At 39.9% G+C, this 19,047-nt stretch overlaps 1 protein-coding gene across 8 annotated transcripts in view; it reads left to right on the top strand.

The window, feature by feature from the left end:
* HHAT (hedgehog acyltransferase) overlaps positions 1 to 19,047 on the top strand; it is a 153,377-nt gene that overhangs the window by 11,454 nt on the left and 122,876 nt on the right. For all 8 annotated transcript variants that reach the window (XR_002437592.1, XR_002437593.1, XM_021393208.1 and 5 more), the window contains exons 7-8: positions 4,237 to 4,408; positions 16,941 to 17,091. Coding sequence is in view for 6 of the 8 variants with exons in the window: in XM_021393208.1 (XP_021248883.1) it covers positions 4,237 to 4,408; positions 16,941 to 17,091 (323 nt within the window). In the remaining 2 variants the exon portion in view is untranslated. The remainder of the gene's footprint in view (positions 1 to 4,236; positions 4,409 to 16,940; positions 17,092 to 19,047) is intronic.

The following is a 19,047-nucleotide window of genomic DNA, read 5'->3' as shown; positions in this document are numbered from 1 at the left end:
TAAGCGAAAGCATCTGCAAGACTGACAGAAGCGTGTAATAAGCAGTTTTCCAGGCTTTGCTGAGAACAAGCCAATCATCTGTGAAACTCTAAAGCCCTTTTCAGGAACTGGGGGAAAAGGGAATTAAAAACCTTCAAATGAGTAGGATTGTTCTTTCACTAGACTTACTGATATGGATGCTGTGGAAGTTTTCTTTACTGTTGTTTTGTAGTTTCTAAATCGTATTAAATTCCACCTATATCCCTATGCTGCTAGCAGGGAGATTTTTTTTTTTTCCAAGGAATGTTTCAGAACACATATACAGGATTCTGAGCAGAGGGCTGCTTGGAGATAGCCACTGGGAAAAATTGTGCGTAGGGTCTTGAAATGAAACTTAGTTCAGCTGATACGGTTCAGTACAGACCTGTGAAAACCCTGTCTATATTCTTGGTTTGAGATAGTGAGAAGGAAAAATTGAACATGGAGAATGGGAGTGTGCCTGTATTTGTGTTACATTCTCATCTAAACATGCACAATCCTTGTTCTGTTAAAGCTTTGATGAAGATGGAACATACTGAAAAAATGTAACTCGTTTCTCAGTGTTTACTGCAATGCATTTTCAGAGTTCTTACCAGAGAAAGGTCATGTCATTGACTTGACATCTGAAGTTAGAGACAGATTTTGAAGTTAGCAGATCTCAGCAGTTTGTTCAAAGTGCACAATACCAGAAGTGTGTTTACTGCAGCTATCAGAACGGGAGATTGGGAACTGCAGGAGCACTTAAATGAAGCTGAGACTGAGAAGAGGGTTTCTGCTTAGAATGCTGGAAAGCTGAGTTATTGAAAAAGGAAGCAGAGAAGCTGTTACATGAATGAAAGAGGTCAATAATGCTGGTAATTTGCATCTGTTGCCAGGCAGAAAAGAGAAGCTGCTGTATTTCACCGATGGCCTGAGTAGAAGTAGAGCATAGTAGTTCTAGTTGTGGATTTGAAGGTGTATTATGCAAATGACTGTGATTTAATGGTAGGCTCCAAAATGTCATGTAGTTAGTACAAATTCAGCTACAAAATTAGTACGTTTGTTCATTTTGACCTGGATGTGTTTGTTCAGTTTGCCCTGAACAGGCTGGAGAGTTGGTCAGAGAGGAACCAGCTGAGATTTAACAAGAGCAAGTGTAGAGTCTTGCACCTAGGGAGGAATAACCACGTGCACCAGTGCAGGTTGGGGGATGACCTGCTGGAGAGGAGCTCTGCAGTGAGGGACCTGGGGGTCCTAGTGGACAACAGGTTGGCCATGAGCCAGCAGTATGCCCTGGGTACCGAGAAGACCAATGGTATCCTGAGGTGCATTAAAAAAAGCATGGCCTCTTTTTTAAAAGAAGTCCTCTCCTTCTACTCTGCCCTGGTCAGGCCTCATCTGGAGTACTGTGTCTAGTTCTGGGCTCTTCAGTACAACAAAGACAAGGATCTCCTGGAAAGAGTCCAGTGGAGGGCCACAAAGATGATAAAGGTCCTGGAGCACCTCTCTTATGAGGAAAGGCTGAGCGATCTGGGTCTGTTCAGCCTTGAAAAAAGAAGACTCAGAGGGGATCTGATCAATGTTTATAAATATCTAAGGTGTGGGAGGCAAAGGGATGAGGCCAGACTCTTTTCAGTGGTGTGTGGTGATAGGACAAGGGGAAACGGCCACAAACGGAAGCATAGGAAGTTCTACACGAATGTGCATAAGAACTTCTTCACAGTAAGGGTGATGGAGCACTGGAACAGGCTGCCCAGGGATGCTGCGGAATCTCCTTCTATGGAGATGTTCAAGACCTGCCTGGACACCTACCTGGGCAAGCTGCTGTAGGGAGCCTGCTTTGGCTGGGGGTTGGACTTCATGATCTCTAGAGGTCCCTTCCAGCCCCTACAATTCTGTGATTTTCAAGTGAACAGCGCCAGCTGCATGTTAGGTGTACGGTGTGCAGATAAGATGATAGGGTTTTTAGGGAGGGTGTTGTCTGTGCAGATGGGCGGGTTGCTTGTTTATGTATATTTTTGGTGTCTGGTGGAAAAACTGAAGAATTAAACTTGGCATACATTCCATGATGTGTTTAAAAAAAAAAAAAAAAAAAAAAATCTTACAGACAGTCCTTCCACTAAGTTACTTGATCAAATTCTCTTTTGCTGCAGAAAGAAAGTGTAATAAAATAATACAGTGATTTGTTTACTATAGTTAGCGGTGTAAGAATCTGATGGAGCATCTTTGGAAACCTGTAAACTATGAACCTTGTCTTGTCTTATTTTTAACTTGCACCTAACTGGCATTTGCTCAGCACATCACATAGGTCTCACTGACCTTGGCAGTGCTACAGGAGAAAATGAAGAACAGCTCTCAGGTAATGAATCCAGTGCAGCTGGCACAAGTTTGAGGTATTTTTAAGAGCAAGCTGTTATCGTTTCTGTATTTGGTAGGATTACCGCCTGGATAATCCTACTCTCCTTCACAACTGTAGTATCTTTAAATTTTTTTTCATGATCTACAGCTATCAGTGAAGTACAGGAATTAAGAAATGTATGTCTCTTCTTGATTCTGTTAAGGTTGATAGCATTTGGCCATTTCTACAACGAATTGATTCTACTGGACTTGAGAATGATTCATTTATCCTCAGGGCTAAATGTTTGTTTGATACAGTGTACTCTCCTGATTAGTCGTTGGGATTGGATCTGCCTGCTTTGTAGGCTGCTTGGACAGTTTGAAAAATGTAGTCCTTCTAATACTCTGTGGGAGATGGTGTTGCCTCTTCTGCTTGAGCTCACAAAGAAAGTGCTTGTGTACCATGACTGTACATGCTCGAGGAAGGAAGTGAAGGACTTCATCTGCATGAGATATGTTACTGATAATCACAATCACATACTTCTGGAAGTACAGTAGCGTTGCCAATTCAAGATGTTTTAGTTTTAGGAGGTTTTTTTACAAGAACCTGAAGGGGAAGGGTTTTCTCTGAAAACTTAATGATTTAAATGAGCTGAGGATACCAGCTTTCTGTTTGTGTTCTTTGAGTAATTCTTGCATGTGAGAACCTGTGACGGAAAAATAATCCAACAATTATGTAGTGAAAGCTCCATGTTTTCTTGTAATCCTCTTGTGCAGATAGGCAGGCAGTGTATAATTTATACCTTCTTCCAAGCCTTTTGTTTTGCTCTGATACAGCACTTTCTTTGCATGTTTTGTGCCTCTGTGTGAACAAACCTCATAATGACAAGTGCCCTTAGAGGACATGCGGGGGGGAAAAAAAGTAAGAACAGGTTTTAATGTTCTATGCTTTGTATGTTTGTTGCTGTGTTTCCCCCGCTTGTAAATGCAAATAAATGCATGCTTCTCTCCGTTAGATATTTTTTGCTGAATTAGACACTTAGGAACTTGTTTGTATGGTCAGTCAGCTTTTAATAAACTCCTCTCAAGTCTGACAGCTTTCCAGAAATAAATTGGCTGTTAACAAGGCAGTCCTTCCTTAGGCCATCTTGAAAGTGATGACATTGTGAGTAATGGCCCTTAGGCTTCCTGGTGCTAAATTAGTTTGGCAGCAGCTGGTGGCTGGGATGTAACCTCTGAAGGGACAGTGCAGGGATGAGTGTGTGACGTCTTTTTGCACCATTGTATATTTTGAGAGATGCCTGTGGGGTCAAACCATTTAAAATGTCCTTAGGGAATAATTGCAAAACGGAAGCAGATGCAGAGATCATACATCTGAAGCCCTGGGCAGCATGCAGTAGCAAAGCAGTCCAGAGACCCTTTAGAACCTATAAAGGATGAGGCAAGAGTAGTCTGGATCCCTTTACATTAGGGTGCCTAATGCAGAAATTGCACTGTGCTAGCAGATATTGCATTCCCATGTGGTTCAACTGCACAGGTAGTTTTGCAGTGCAGAGAGAATGGAAATACAATCTAGAGCAAGGAAAGATCTTCACCGCATGCGAATGGAACTGAATATCTGTAAATACTGCAGCCAGTCTTACGGTGTTGACAGAAGACTTGTTTTACTTGGCTTACCACTCAGTTTTCTACTTGCTGATTTCTACTTCTTAGTTTGAAACAGGAGAAACCACACTGCATCAAAAAAGGTGCATCAAGAATTCTCAAATAGTTTAGACAGATGACCTCCTTAATAGTAATGAATAGCAAATAAAATATTAAAAAAAAAAAGCTCTTGAGATGAGTCTCTGAGTAAAACAGTCAGTTGTGTGTCATATAACTTCTTTGGGTTTCTTCATTTAGATGAGGAAACAAGAAGCCTTCAGTTTGAAGACCAATCTTGGCATCTTAATCGTGGGCATAATTCGTATTTTCTTTTGGTGGTGCTTGGCTGAGCTAATGATTCACTTCATGTATATCCATGCTATCTGCAGTACTTCTTCACCTTTGGAAGCTATGTCATACTGGGCCTTAGGTGAGTATATTTAAAAAAAAAAAAAAAAAAAAAGAAATCATCTGTCTCTTCCTACTTTCAAGAATACCAGCCTACTTTTATGTCTGTTAGTGCTTATGAATAGTACACTGTAGCCATTCACAGTCACGAAGATGACAGACTATCTGAATAGAGACTATTATGATAACATGTGAGAAGACAGGCTGAGGGAGCCAGGCTTGTTCAGCCTGGAGGTGAGAAGGCTCTGGGGAGGCCTTGCTACAGCCTTCAAGTACTTAAAGAGAAGGGAGACCAACTTTTTACACAGGCAGATAGTGATAGGGCAAGGGGGAATGGGGTTTTAAACTAAAAAAAAAAAAAAAAGGAGATTTAGGTTATATTTTAGGAGGAAATTCTTTACTCAGAGAGTGGTGTAGTACCAGAACAGGTTGCCCAGAGAAGTTCTAAATGCCCTAACCCTGGAAGTGTTTAAGGCCTTCCTGCCACCTCTCTGTCTACTGGTGTTTGATTAAAATGCTTAACTGAAGGCAGAAATGAGCACTTATGAATGTAACATAAAATGGTAATAGTTTGCGTGTGGATATCTAAATAGAAACAGGCTAACCTGTAAGCCGCTTGCATGCATGGCTTGTACGATTCCTTTGTAGTGCTACATATATCACCAAATAGGAGGAATGGAAGCAGGAAAGCCCAAGCCTTAAAAATGGATTTCAAAAAATCCTTGATTTTTAGTGAGTTAAAGGAGATGCCTCTTATTATATCGGCAAGCATCAGGAATCAATATCATGTGCTGGTACAGTCCTGTCAAGTACTTACTAAAGTTCGCTTCTGAGCATAGTGTTAGATGAAGACCTCTGCATACTGGCCTCTGGCCGGCAGAGGGCAATGCGTGCTATCTCAGTGTATGTGTGTACATACACATATACATACATTTTATATGTATATATATGCTATATATATAAATAAGAGAGCAGAAAGCAGCAGTGATTTGTTTCCAAGCTTTGTTCCACTCCTCCCTACTCGTTCACTATTTAGAAAGTGGATTCTGAATTTGCATCTTCTGTTTCAAGTGGGAATTTATAGTTGAATTAAATTAGCTTGTTCGCAGGATTATCTGTATGTGTGACAAAAAAGCTGTGTGGTGTTACTGAGCATACAGAACCTGGTAAATGCTGACCAGTTGACAAGGCAGGAAAGTCTACAGATTTATGGACAAGATATTCTAGGTTTGGTGTTACTGGCAGATTCCTGCCTCCTATGGGGACTTCTAGCTGTTGATTTAAACAAAAAAGTTGTTTAGAGAACAGAAAATAGCAAAGTAGTCTGTATGCTTGTTTAATGGAATTGAGTGCTATCTCTCAAGAATTACAGCTATTTTTGAGCAGATGATTAGAAAATACTTTTAAAGCTATTTCAGGCAACGAGAGCCTGATTTAAATCAAATTTGGACTGTAAAACTACCAGAACAAGATGCAATCATTTGAATTGAGGTAAGTGCTCTTTGGAGACCCTGCTTTCAGAAGAGCTGTGTTCAAGGGCAACTCCACTCTTGTTAAGCTTTGTCTTAGTATTGAAAGCAGGTGCTTAAATATGATAGCTCAAAGAAGATGTTGTGGTGGGATTTACCTGCAGAAATGTATCACACTTCAAAGTGTTTTCTGTACAAGTTTCATCCCAGTAATTATACAGAAACTAGTTAGTGAGCAGCCACCATTGTGACTTGATACAGGGAGATGCTGATATGAGTAAGGGTACCTGTAATATTTTCTTTCTATTGATTCTTACTGGATCATTATGGACCTTAACATGCTTCTACACCAGTTCTTGTACAGAGCCAAATATTCCTCTCTGTTACTTTGTATTTGGGATTATTAAAACCAATTACATCAGATAACGGAGTCAAGAGACCAAGAAGCTTGCTGTTGACTCTAGAGTATTAACTGTATGGTATATTAGCCTTTTGCACTGCTGTTTTTCATTTTGTTTCCCTTTTAACCCACAGTAGCTTCAGAGCAGCATGAAACGTCTCCTTCCATCAAATGATACATGGTTGCCCCTTGTGGCATGCTAAACTTAGGGAAAAGGCTGTTAGACTGTCTTGTAATCAACTCTAATTATGGAAATTGTAATTGCTCCCCAGCTTTTCTTCTGAGATATCTTGGAATTAGAAGCATTAAACACCAGCAGTGCAGGTAAAGACAACAGTGCTAAGAAATTTTGCTCAAGGAATTGTAAGGGAATTGATGGTGGTCAGAATGCACCTCACAGAAGCACAAAACAAGTGTTCTTGTGAAGTGAGACTGCAGATAGACAAAAAGCATTGTGACAGGTTTAAAAATGTCACCCTTCAATATTAATAAACTTACTTGGCCACAAATTACACTACATGCTGAAGTTAGCTCAAGAAGCATAACTAAGTGTGTTTTCTTCTTCATGCAAATATACGCTTAAAAACATATATATATATATAACATGGTGTGATGTGTTACCGCTCAGTAAGAGAAATGTTTTATGTGGCAGGAGTTAGACAAAAGTTTCTGGAAGCAACAATATACAAAACAGTTACGTGTATGTTTTTAATGCCTGCAGCTAAACCAAAGATCTCCTTATGTGAAATGTTTGAATTCTTCTTTCCTCCATGCCGTTTACAAGTCAGTACCTGCATTACTGTAAAAGCACTTTTGCCTAGAGATTAAATTATCTCATTCCTCCTGATTTATTTGCAGATATGTAGTTCTGAGTATTCTCCTGTTCTTCTGAATAAGTCAGTCAGCACAGTTTCTTCTGTTGCACAGGAACCCACCTTCTGTCCCAAATAACCCAGCTGGGCTATGTGTTCCTTGTGACACTTAGTATCTTAAAGGATCAGAGGGTATTGTAGCCTTGCTTTACCCTTCATTTTTTGAATGTCCTCCAGTCTCTTTGCTACCTGTGTACTTATCTTCTCTTATTTGTGTGATGGTCCTTACGTCTTTCAGTCTGCTTTTTTTTATTGTGAGGAAAAAGAGTCTCTGGAACTGGAAGGCAACAAAACTCTCACCAAGCAGGACATGCATTTGCACAGTGTACAGATGGCTTGTAAAATTAATTACCATGAGACAGCAGGGAGACTAAGGTGTTTTTTTTTTTTAAAAAAAAGTGGCCAATATTACTAGTGTAGGGATACTGAAAGGATCGCTTCTCTAGACCTGCCACTTCCAAAGTCCCTCTGAATAGCAGGCTCTCTCTTCACTGTATTGCTTGTTGCTGCAGTTTGGTGTCATCAGCAAACTTGCAGAAGGTACACTCTGTTATGTCATCTAGGTTGCTAGTGAAGATGTTGAGGGTAAGTGGTCTCAGCTGTGAGGTCTGAGGGATGCTGCTAGTTACTGGCTGCCAATTGCACTTTGCACCACTGATTGTTGCTATGCTTTGAGTCTGGTAGTTCCAGCCAAATTTTCTTTTGTGTTTATTTACTTATACAAGCCGTATCTCACATCTTTGGTGTTTGGGAAGCTGTCAGAGAATGTGTGAAAGTTCTCACTGAAGTCAAGATACACAACATCCGTGCTCATTCCTGTGTGTCCAAAGCACCAGTGAGTTCATACTGAATAGAGTGTTGTTGGTCAGGCGTCATGTTCCCTTGATGAATATGCTGTTCCCATTTACTTTTCTGTCCCTAATATGTTCAGAAAAAGCTTCTAAGACAATTTGCACTTCAAGTTTTCCAGGGATTGAGGAGATGCTGACCAGTCTAACTTACTGGGTGGATCAAGCATTTCCCTTAGTAAAGAATGTGACATGTCTTCCTGAGATGTAACTATACTATGGGCATTTGATATCGAAGTTCTTCTGCCAGACAGTACAAAATCTATTGTTGCATAATTCATTTTTTTCCATCTTGAAGTTGTTTTTTTTTTTTGTCGGATTTCAATCAGCAAAAAAAAAGCTGGCCTGGGGTTGCATGTATCTTTTCCACTGGTTACCAGTAGAACAGAAAGCTATTATGGGTCTGCCTTTTCAGCTATCTCCTCCTTTGCTCAGTACTGCAGCTCCCATATGGCAAATAGACGTCAACGTTTATTCTACCAGAAATTATTTCTGCTATTTAAATTTTATTTCCTTTAACATTCTCCATATGCTACTTTTAACTTGTGTGTTTATATCACAGTGAAGCTTGGGCTGTGTTGGTCATAATGTAGGAAGAATTCACTTCAGTCTTTGATATCAAAACAGATGGAGTTGCCTCTGATTATTTCAGAATGATGAGAAGAGAGTGGTGTCGGAGATGGCGAAACCAATTCTGTTGTTGTTTTTGATATGGCCTTTCAGAAAACTGCTCATGTCCAGACTGACTGAGATGTTTTCAGCTGACTGACTTGCAGCTCTTCACAGGCTGCTACTTCACATACTGGAGAACAAATGCCATATGCATTAATAAAAAAAAAAAAACTGCATTGTATTGGTCTGAACGAAGTGTAATTTCATGCTGAGTGTGTAATCAAATTCTGTTTCACCGATGGCCAGTATTTGGTAGCAGGAATAACATCCAAAGAAGATGTCAGTTTTCTATGTGGGGGAGAAGGTAAGAGCATGCTTTGGTTAGAGGTGCTTTTAGATATCCAAATATTAACTCTTTGGGGTAACTTCAGATATAAATTATTTCAGGTCATCTGCCATATCCCCCATATAATGAGCATCTGGCAACACAGCATCAGAGGGTGCTCCTAGAGTGCCTTGCAGCTCTGCCCTGGTTTGCTGTGTGGAGTCGGGATTTGAACTCGGTGATTCTTATGTGTCCGTTCCAACTTGAGGTATTCTGTGATTCTATATGCGCAATGGACAAATAATATAATTTCCACGATTTTGTCTCAGTACTACGTCTCATTCTGGCAGTGTTGGTCAGATTATCTGAAAGGGTTGAATACTTTCAGAAGTAATGATGTAGCAGGAAGTCCCATGTGGCATGGAAATGGAAACCATGATAATTCATTATTTTTAGTTTTTAAAGTTGATTGGATTTAATTTGCTTCCTTCGTGTTTTGCATAGTAAAAGGAAGATTGTAGGCTGTGAAGACTGAAGCTACTACACTGAAGCAGGCCAGAGGTCCATCTTCTCTAGTGCCTAATGTGTGGCTGTGGTCTGTAATGAAGTAGGGGAAAAGAAAGAACATAAAATGAAATAAAAGGCAGACAGATTTGCAATCCTTTCCACTTCATGTTCTTCAGGCTTCTGTAACTGAGTGACTAGTTCACTGATTTATATAATAACTGGTAGTTCAACAAGATCTGAAATAGAAATCAGTGACTTCTTTTCTTTGCTGCGACACAGAATGTTAATAGTAACATCCACCCTGATGGGATCTTCTGCTGTTAGATAGAGACTGGAATGGATGTTGAATGTTGCTGATTTGTGTATTTAAATCTGATTCTGAAAATTCAGAGGTTAAAAACCACAATATTTTCTTTTGGAGTCTTTCTTTTAATTTTCTTATTGAGCACCATTTACTCTGCTCATCTGAAACAGAGCTTGATGTTTTTGCAAGGTATAGGGAATGATGAAAGCCAGAATTCTGCATGAAAATGTATGTGACAATTGTCACACTGGGTTGATCTAGAATATTAGTAAAGTTTGTGACTGTGAAAATATATTTGACCAGGAATTCGTATGTATGTGTACTTTGAGTCAGAGGCGATTCTTTGGTGTAGAGTTGTACATCAGAGATTTATGCATGTGTGATGAGGGTTCTGTGCATTTAATGTTTTGTTCTTAACCATATACAATTTATTTCTAGTGAAGCATGCACAATTTACTGTGTTGGTTAACTATTATTGTTTTAGTTATTAACTAGATTCTAATGCACTGAAACCATATTCTCCCTTTGACTGGCATGCTGCTTATATAAGAATAATCTTGAATGATATGGTCTATTCAAGGGTGGAGCTTATTGAATCTGTAATTGGTGAATTTCATGTTTTGTTTCGTTAAAAGAAAAAAAATTAAGTTCCTCTTTGAAACAGCAAGACCTACAGAGTAGTCCATGTAACCCAGATATGTTATGATTCTTTTCCTAATAAGTCCATAAATAGAAAGTTGGTTCCTCAGTTTATTCTTGAGAACTACTCAGTGTTTTGTGATTAAAATTAGGATATCTCTACATCCATCTAAATGGTAATTAAATACTAATGGAGTAACCTGAGTTTTTTTCATCGTGTATGATAATGATAAGGAGAATCTGATTAAAAAATATTTGGCATCTTGGTGTCTGCTTTAGAAAGTGGAATATAAACATGCATCAGAAATCTTAATAACATTCTCTGAAACATTGGATAGTTCACTGTTTTAAAAGAAAGTAGTCAGTGAAAATGCTGGATAAGCTTTCTTGCAGGCTAAAATGTTGAATAATATTGGCAGTTAACCTACTCTTATGTCTAGTTTTTTTACTCGTGATAACTTCCAATTTATTTAGAGTTCGTTGTAATGTACTGTAATGGCCATGGTTGATGTTCGGGGATATTTAAGGTGGATAGTTTTAAGGTAAGTCTGTCCTTTAACAGATTTCTGGTTTTGTTTCTTTATTAAGTGATCTGAAAGACTTCTGTGCCAGACCTTCAGTCTGGTTTAAGCAACTTTGCTTTGGGCTCATTGTGTCTGTTCTACTTCGTCGTCTTAAAAGAACAAGCATTGTGGGATGTACTTTCCTGCCATCATTCCATTTCTTAAGGGATTTTTCTTGTGCACTTCTGGAAGGCTGGGCTGTAAAGCCAGGCAGCATGAGTCCAGGTTGTATTTTCTTCCCATTGTTCATCTTCATTTTACAATCCTGCACCTCTTTCAAAACACTACCAAGCAGCAGTGAAAGATAACTGCTGAGTAACATGAGCCTAATTATTAATTGCATTGGTTTGTATTTGTAGGTTAATGTAGTTACAATGCTTCTTGCACTGTACTCTTTTGCAGTGGTTAGAAAGACAGGAATAATTGAACTGAGCTGTCACTTCTGCATTGATTCAGGTTAGCACAGCTTGTATGAGCAGGCAGTTAGCTCTGAGCAGAGGACAGGACAGAATAATAGAATCACAGAATATCCTGAGCTGGAAGGGACTCACAAGGATCATTGAATCCAACCCCTGGATCTGTACAGGACCACCCAACATTCAAACTCTATGTCTGAGAGCATTGTCCAAATGTTTCTTCAACACCAGCAGCTTGGGGAGCCTGTGCCCACCGCCCTCTGGTGCAGACCCTTTCCCTAACCCCCAGCTGCCCCCCGCCCCCGACACAGCTCCATGCCGTTCCTTGGGCCCTGTCGCTGTCACAGAGAGCAGAGCTCAGCGCTGCCCCTCCGCTCCCTGTGAGGTGCTGCAGCTGCCATGAGGCCTCCCCTCAGCTCCTCTGCTCTGGGCTGAGCAAACCTAGGGACCTCAGCTGCTCCTCACACACCTTGCCCTCCAGACCCCTCACCATCCTTGTAGCCCTCCTTTGGATGCTGTCAAATATTTTTGTGCCCTTCTTGCATTGTAGCGCCCAAATCCACACCCAGTGCTGGGAGGTGAGTCTGCACAGCACACAGCAGAGTGGGACAGCCCCTTCCCTTGCCTGCTGGCAGTGCTGAACCTGGGGTCTGCCAGGGCACACTTGGCCCTTTGGGCTGCCAGGGCACACTGGCTCATGTTCAACTTTCTGTTGACCAGAACCCCCAGATCCCTTTCTACAGGGCTGCTCTCCAGCCTCTCATCCCCCTGTCTGGGCTGCCTCCATCCCAGGTGCAGAATCCAGCACTGCTCTTGGTAAACTTCATGTGGTTGGTGATTGCCCAGCCCTCCAATTTGTCAGGATCTCTCTGCAAGGCCTCTCTGCCTTCCAGGTGTCAACATCTCCTTCTCATCTAGTTTTGTTTGCAAACTTGCTTGGATGCAGGACTTGAAAGTTTACTAAGTCGTTGATGAAAATGTTGAAGAGAAATGGCCACAAAATGGAGCCCTGCAGAACCCTGCCAGTGACTGACCACCAGCCTGGTGTAACCTCATTTACTGTAACCCTTTTAGCCCAATCCATCAGCCAGTTGTTCCACCCATTGCATTATATTTTTGTCTAGCTGTATGCTGGGCATTCTGTCCGGAAGGATACTGTGAGAAACAATATCAAAAGTTTTTGTTGTAATCCAAAAAAACTGTACAATTCAAAAGATTACGGCAGAAGGTACATGGGACTGTGGCAGTGGCTGCCGAGCTCTGGTTACTCAGCAGTTCATGCAGAGTCTGCTTGCTGCTGCATACTGCTTAGTGCTGCATGTACATTTGTAGAAAGCTCCCTCAGCATGAAGTGTAAGCTCTTGCCAGGATCAGCGCCAACTTGAGAAGGTCATAGTAGGTCCAGGCATGTGGCTAGAAAGAAAATGCTGTAGCCCAGCATCTGAAGCTTGTCAATAACCATACTGATATTGATTTATTAAAGCTGGATGTTCCTGATGCTGTTGGGATTATTGCTGAGATACATATCTCAAGTCACTGTACATATATATACAGATGTATATGTAGCCAGTTTGCTGCAGTGCAGAGCCACGTTCTTTCATGGTGCTTTTTCATATGTGAGGGAATCTCTGCATCATATGCTTTATTATTTTCTGTGAGAGGAAATGTAGAAAATATGAGCAGGTAAATGAACCCTTGAAGCTCAGTGTTTTGAAGATGATGATATGACCACAAATTCTGAGCCGTGTTTCTTACTAGACTTCTGTCATGTGTCAGTAGCCCTTTCAGAATGACTGCATGTTTGACTGTAATACGTGTTTTCTAGTTGTACCTGCTCTAGTTATTGGCAGAAACAGGCACCTACAATTCTTAGTGCTGCAGGGTCAGGTCAGCTGTGAAAAAGGGGAATCTATGCTTTCATGCTCGTGTCTCATCAGTAACATTGCAGGGTAAGATACAATTCTTGACCATAAATATTCTTTGCTGATGGATTAGGGACAGAAAAATTGTTTTTAATCCCTAGGCCAAAATCTTTTGTCACTTACGGAAATGATCTATCTGATAATTTCAAAAATTATTAGGCAGAGTTTTGAGGAGTATGACGGGGGGGGGGGGAGAAAAAAATCTGTGAATATTTTAGTAATCCTTGAGGGAAAGGTCTATGAAATCTATGAAATGCAGTTTTTGAGCAAATTTGAATAAGTTAGAACTTTGCTGAAGGTTTAGAAATGTGTTCTTAAAGTCAAGGAGAATTTAGAATACTTTAAAAGGATTGCAAGTTGAGAAATTGAAAATATCAATCTTTATATAAGTCACTTAATCTGAAATTTCAAGCAGCTTGACTGTTGACGTGCATGGAATTAAGATTGTATGGGTATATTTTTAAAAAAAAATCAGTATTTTTTTAAAACCTTATTACGTTTTCTTAAAAAACTTAACCTTGACTTTGAATCCCTTGAGTTCATTTATTTTAGGAAAAAGATGTGCTTTTTGCAATATTTTTTCCCTTTAATATTTTTAATGTACAGGTGATACATCTTCTCAGCTTTGTTTCCAATTTAAGATAGTGTTCTTTCAGGAGTTCTTTTTTACCTTTAAATAGAATGCTAGAGAACAAAGCGTGGTACTGGTAATGAATTTGAGTATTTTTGTATTGATTATAAATCTTCTTTTTACTTCGTGTTTTTTATATCAGATGAAGCAGTGTCCTTCTGGCTGCTTTGTGCTATAATGGTGTAAATGCAAAGCAGCTGGAATATCTCAGGTATGCAAAGAAGGTTTGAAGCCTGTGAAAGTTGCCATTGCAGACCAGCTGTTGCACAGCTGTGAATCTTGCCCACAGATTTTTGGTGTGTGGCCCTGAACTCTCACACAGCTGGGATGAGTTGAAGACCAGCATGAATTTCATTCACATATTGATGGGGACCTTTACGTCGCTGATCTTGTGAGAATTAGAATCGCCACACACAAAGCAGCTGGTGTGTGCCAGGTGATGATGTCAGTTATATGATGCTTGTGCTTTTGTGAGATGCCAGTGCTATTGAGCTGTCTGCTAACTACCAGTAATCACAACTTAGACTAATATTAAACATTACTGATAGTGAAAATGTTTTTTTTTTAAACAGTGACTTATAACTTTGTATCTGAAAATTCTGAATGTTCCATCATTGTATTTTAAAAATTAATGTATTGATTGTTTTGATTCTCAAGAGGGTGGTAGTCTGGGTCACTAAATCTTTATCCATCATGCACAGCCGAAGGATTTTGAATCTTACCAGCGCGCAGACAACTGTAATCTTTATAATCAGTTTGTGTGGGTGTCAACATTCAGCTCTCCAATGAAATTTGTCATAAAAAGAAATTAGAAATTGAATGAGATAGGAATTAAACCAGAAAGCTGGCTGTATAAATGATTTAGTGGTAATCTAATGTGTAGCTGACTGGCTACTATCCAAATAGTTCTTAGGATTGTTTGTTTTCCTCAGGGAAAGAATGTTATTAAATATTAGATGACTACTTCCCTGAAGGAAAATACCATAAGCCTCATGTCTAGGTATTTTTTTCTGCTGTAAGTTTTTATTCTTGTATGGCACGACTGTTTCTTATATCATGCACGTGGATGATAATATTAAAACTAAAAACAGTGGATTGCAGCAACAAAAGGCTGGACATGTGTAGGCCAGCAGGAGTTTTGCAATTGGCATTACTAGTGCCAGAATTTCACCCTAGGTTGTTACGTATTAGATTAGATTTTTAATGTTTAACTTTTGATCATCATCCACAGTACAGTCATTAGTCAACAGAATGCAAAAGGGAGACTTTGACTTGGGGACAAAAAAGGCAGATGATTTAAGTGCTCATATAGACTTAGACTGCTGGGGTCAGATTGAAAATTTAGTCTCTAAGGAAAGTGTGCTGCAAGATTTTGAAATTATATTAAATATCTGAAGTACTCCAAGTCACAAGGTTGTTGATATCAGTGAGAGAAAGTAAATCACTGGAATGGAAGGAAATACAATGGCATTTTTTAGTTTTTTACTCTTCCAAATTACACTATTTTCACTTTTCCTCCTTTGGGGCTGGATTTTTAACATCAGATGACAATCAGAGGAAAGTCAGTGGAACTTTTGATCTTTTTTGAGAAAAATTTTTGACTTTTTGAGAAAATTCTCATTGGTTTCAATGAAGATGGTGGCCTCTGTTTTAGTGAATTTTTTTTATAATTACTGATCCAATTCCATTTTACTCAGCTAAATAACATTTAGAATATTCATGTGAACCATCTTCCTTTGTTTACAACTGGGAGTGTGCAGAGATGTTTAAAAGGTCATCTTTTTCCCCTCTGTGTTCCACGCTGCCACCAAGTTCTGATGTTCAAAAACTTAAGTTATAGCTGGACTTTACTTCATTTGGGGGTTTTCTGGTTACTTGTATATACATATTAAAAAAAAAAAAAAATTGCTCCATTATTGTGAATCTTACTGCTACTTTTTAAATTTTTTTTATTAACAATCAGAACTCTTTTGTCACTGTTACAGCCTTTTATGCTTCTGAGGTAACAGGCCAAGCATTGTAAGACTCAGTATGAAATTATGAGCTGTCAAGACTGGCAGTTGTCAGTTTCAGGGTGCCTGAATTTGTTACTGCCAATCCTAAATTTTCTATTCTAAGACTGTGATTCACAGCAGTGATAACTCTTTAAGCATAGGCAGTCTGATTTTCATCTCACCTGTGTGAGATTGCTGTGTTCTTGTACCATATTGTGGGGTTGGGCTTTGAACCAGTACACCACTGAAATTTCACTTTTGGTCCTCAGGCAGCTAACACACTATAGAGAAGGCAGGCCTTTGTCTTGTGGGTTTAAGACAAACCTGCCTTCAACATTATACTGGATGGATCTCCAGTCTTGCAGTGCCTCAGCTGCATCCAACCGGATTTTGTTGGGAATTCTACGTGTCCCCTAGATGCTAACATGCCAGCCTGTGGGCTGCGCCCTGCTGCTGCATCATGACAGCAGCTCTGCCCAAGGCACGCAACCATCGCTTAGAACACTGGAACATTGGTGTGCTATTCAGCCCATTTGGGCTGAAACCAGGGCCCAGTTTGGAAATATTCCCACCAATATTTCATTACATGTTGTTGCTGTGTGACAGATGACAGCAGAGGTGCAAGTGAAGAGTGTATGTAATGGTGATGTACATGTCCAGTATTAACTTTTTTTTGCGAAGGTGAAAATTTGTTGCTGCCGTGGTAACTATTTGTCACTTGTATCAGTGAGTTCTGATTTTTTTTGCACGGCATCAGTATTTGTTTTTTGTAGCTGTCAATGCTCACAGTCCAAAGAGATCTTGAAAGTGGAAATATGAGTGCTTACTTCACCTTTGTATTGTATTGGAATAATAGTACTTTTCTATGTGTGCCGGGAGTCATAACTGCATGTGCTTCCGTGTCCTGTAAGTGTTACAAAATCAGGTATTGTTCTTGCTTTAGTTTTTTGAATAATGAATTACTATTTGGAAGTTATCAGTATCTGCAGGTTTTAAAACTGTTTCAAGAGTCATTTAAGATATGAGTATGATGTGATGGTTTTTTTTTTTAGGTGGTGTGGCTTTAGCTCAAGTATTATTTTTTTACGTGAAGTACCTCGTTCTGTATGGTATTGCTGCCCTCCTTCTCCAAATGGATGGACTCAGACCTCCAGCCCTTCCTCGCTGCGTGAGCCTGATGCACAGTTTCACTAAAATGTGGAGGTTAGTCAGTGTTACTATTTAGAAATCTTCTTAGTGGTATATTACTGCCAACATACAAGAATGTGTGTGTGGACCTTCACGGCCACAGATATGCTTGCTTGCACTTCCGTGTGCTTTTTCACTCTAACCCCTGTGACTCATCTTCTGCATTTTCTAGCTGAGCTTAATTTTGAGGGTTACTTTTATCACTCTGCAGAGGAAGAGGAAAGCAACCCTTTTCATGTTTGTATTCTCTTAATTGTTAGACTGAAACCACTTAGCATCACTAGCGTAGCACTTGTTTTTTCCAGATGACTATTAAATAAGATTCATTTTTCAGTCTTGATCTGAAACCCACATTTATGCTGGATTCTTATCCAGGGAAGGAAAAGAAATCTCAATTAGTTACATTATGAGGAAAGTTGTGGATATAATATTTTAATATGTAGGGTCGTGCAATAGAGAAAATCTTTAACACATTAAAAATACTAAGAATGGTAATTCCTTATTTACAAAAATCTGGATCCACTTTGTTTTTCAAGAGTTTCCGTGTAATATTTCACAAAAAAAGCAAGTTTTAAATGTTAGTGTTGCTTTAAATCACCGTTCACTGAACAAGCCTGGGGCCCTCAATACAGGAAGGGTGCAGAGCTGTTGGAGTGGGTCCAGAGGAGGACCGCGAAGATGCTCGGAGGGCTGGAGCACCTCTCCTATGAAGACAGGCTGAGGAAGCTGGGCTTGTTCAGCCTGGAGAAGAGAAGGCCGCAGGGGAGACCTCGGTGTGGTCTTCCTGTATTTGAGGGGAGCTTATGAGTGGGAGAGGGACTGACTTTTTATGCGGTCTGATAGTGATAGGACAAGGGGGAATGGCTTTAAACTGAAAGAGGGGAGGCTTGGATCAGATGTTAGGAAGAAATGTTTTACTCAGGGCAGTGAGGCCTTGGCACAGCTGCCCAGAGGCGGTGTGGTGCCCCATCGCTGGAGGTACTCAAGGCCAGGTTGGATGGGGCCCTAGGCAGCCTGAGCTGGGAGGGGCAGCCCTGCCCACGGCAGAGGGGTGGAACTAGATGATCTTCAAGGTCCTCTCCAATCTAAGCCATTCTATGGTTTTCCCTGAAAACCATCTCCCACGTGAATTCTTCTCGATGTTTAGCCTGTGTGTAATAGTGGATTCACTTGACTTCTTTCCTCATCTTCTGTACACCCCCAGGTTCTTGCAGTTTGTGGGAGGATGTGCCCCAGACCTCTAGAAACATTGTTTAAAACGTGTAAGCTTTTTAGTACAGATACTTCTCTCTTTCATTCTGTTATCACAGAGCCTAGCACAATGGGGGTTATCCATTTCGGTGTCCAACTCGTTTGTGGTATGAATAAACATTTTTCATTTTAGTCATGAAAACAGTGGGCCTGTTATTATCGGGGCTTTATTGAATGAAATTTTCATTTTGTTTCCTGCTTGAAGCTAGTTGTAACAGGAAAGCTTTATAGTTTGTAATGGTTTGAAACTGTTGCTATTTTGTATTCAGATAAGAAATGCAGCTTAAACAGGGTAGATAAAGCAGATGAACTGTTAAAAAGTGATTTGAGCTACTAGCAAGCTTCTAGGTTTAAATTGTCTTTCAGAAAGAGTTTGAACTAAACTTCTGACCTACAGAGTTAATTTAGAAATCTGTGATTTTTTTTTTTACTGGCCAGTCTCCTGAGAGCTTTATCTCTTGGCCTGATGGCCCTTCCAAGCAGAGTTGTGAACAGCAGTATTTTTTAACTCCTCTCCCTGTTGTTATGCCAGGGATTCTGGGCATTGCCCTAGAGGTGTCAAATGAAACTGAACTTCAGCAGAAATAATTACACTACTTTGTCAGGTAATCGTAACAAACAATACAAGAAGTACTCTGTGCTTCAAAGGTGGGTGTGGTCCATCACATCAAACACATTTGCTATTCTTTTATAAAATATTCATAATGTTTTCTTATAACA

This window comes from Numida meleagris, chromosome 3, assembly GCF_002078875.1.
Source record: "Numida meleagris isolate 19003 breed g44 Domestic line chromosome 3, NumMel1.0, whole genome shotgun sequence".
Taxonomy (NCBI): Eukaryota; Metazoa; Chordata; class Aves; order Galliformes; family Numididae; genus Numida; species Numida meleagris.
The sequence above is the reverse complement of the archived record's forward strand: the minus strand, read 5'-3'. Positions and strand labels throughout refer to the sequence as shown.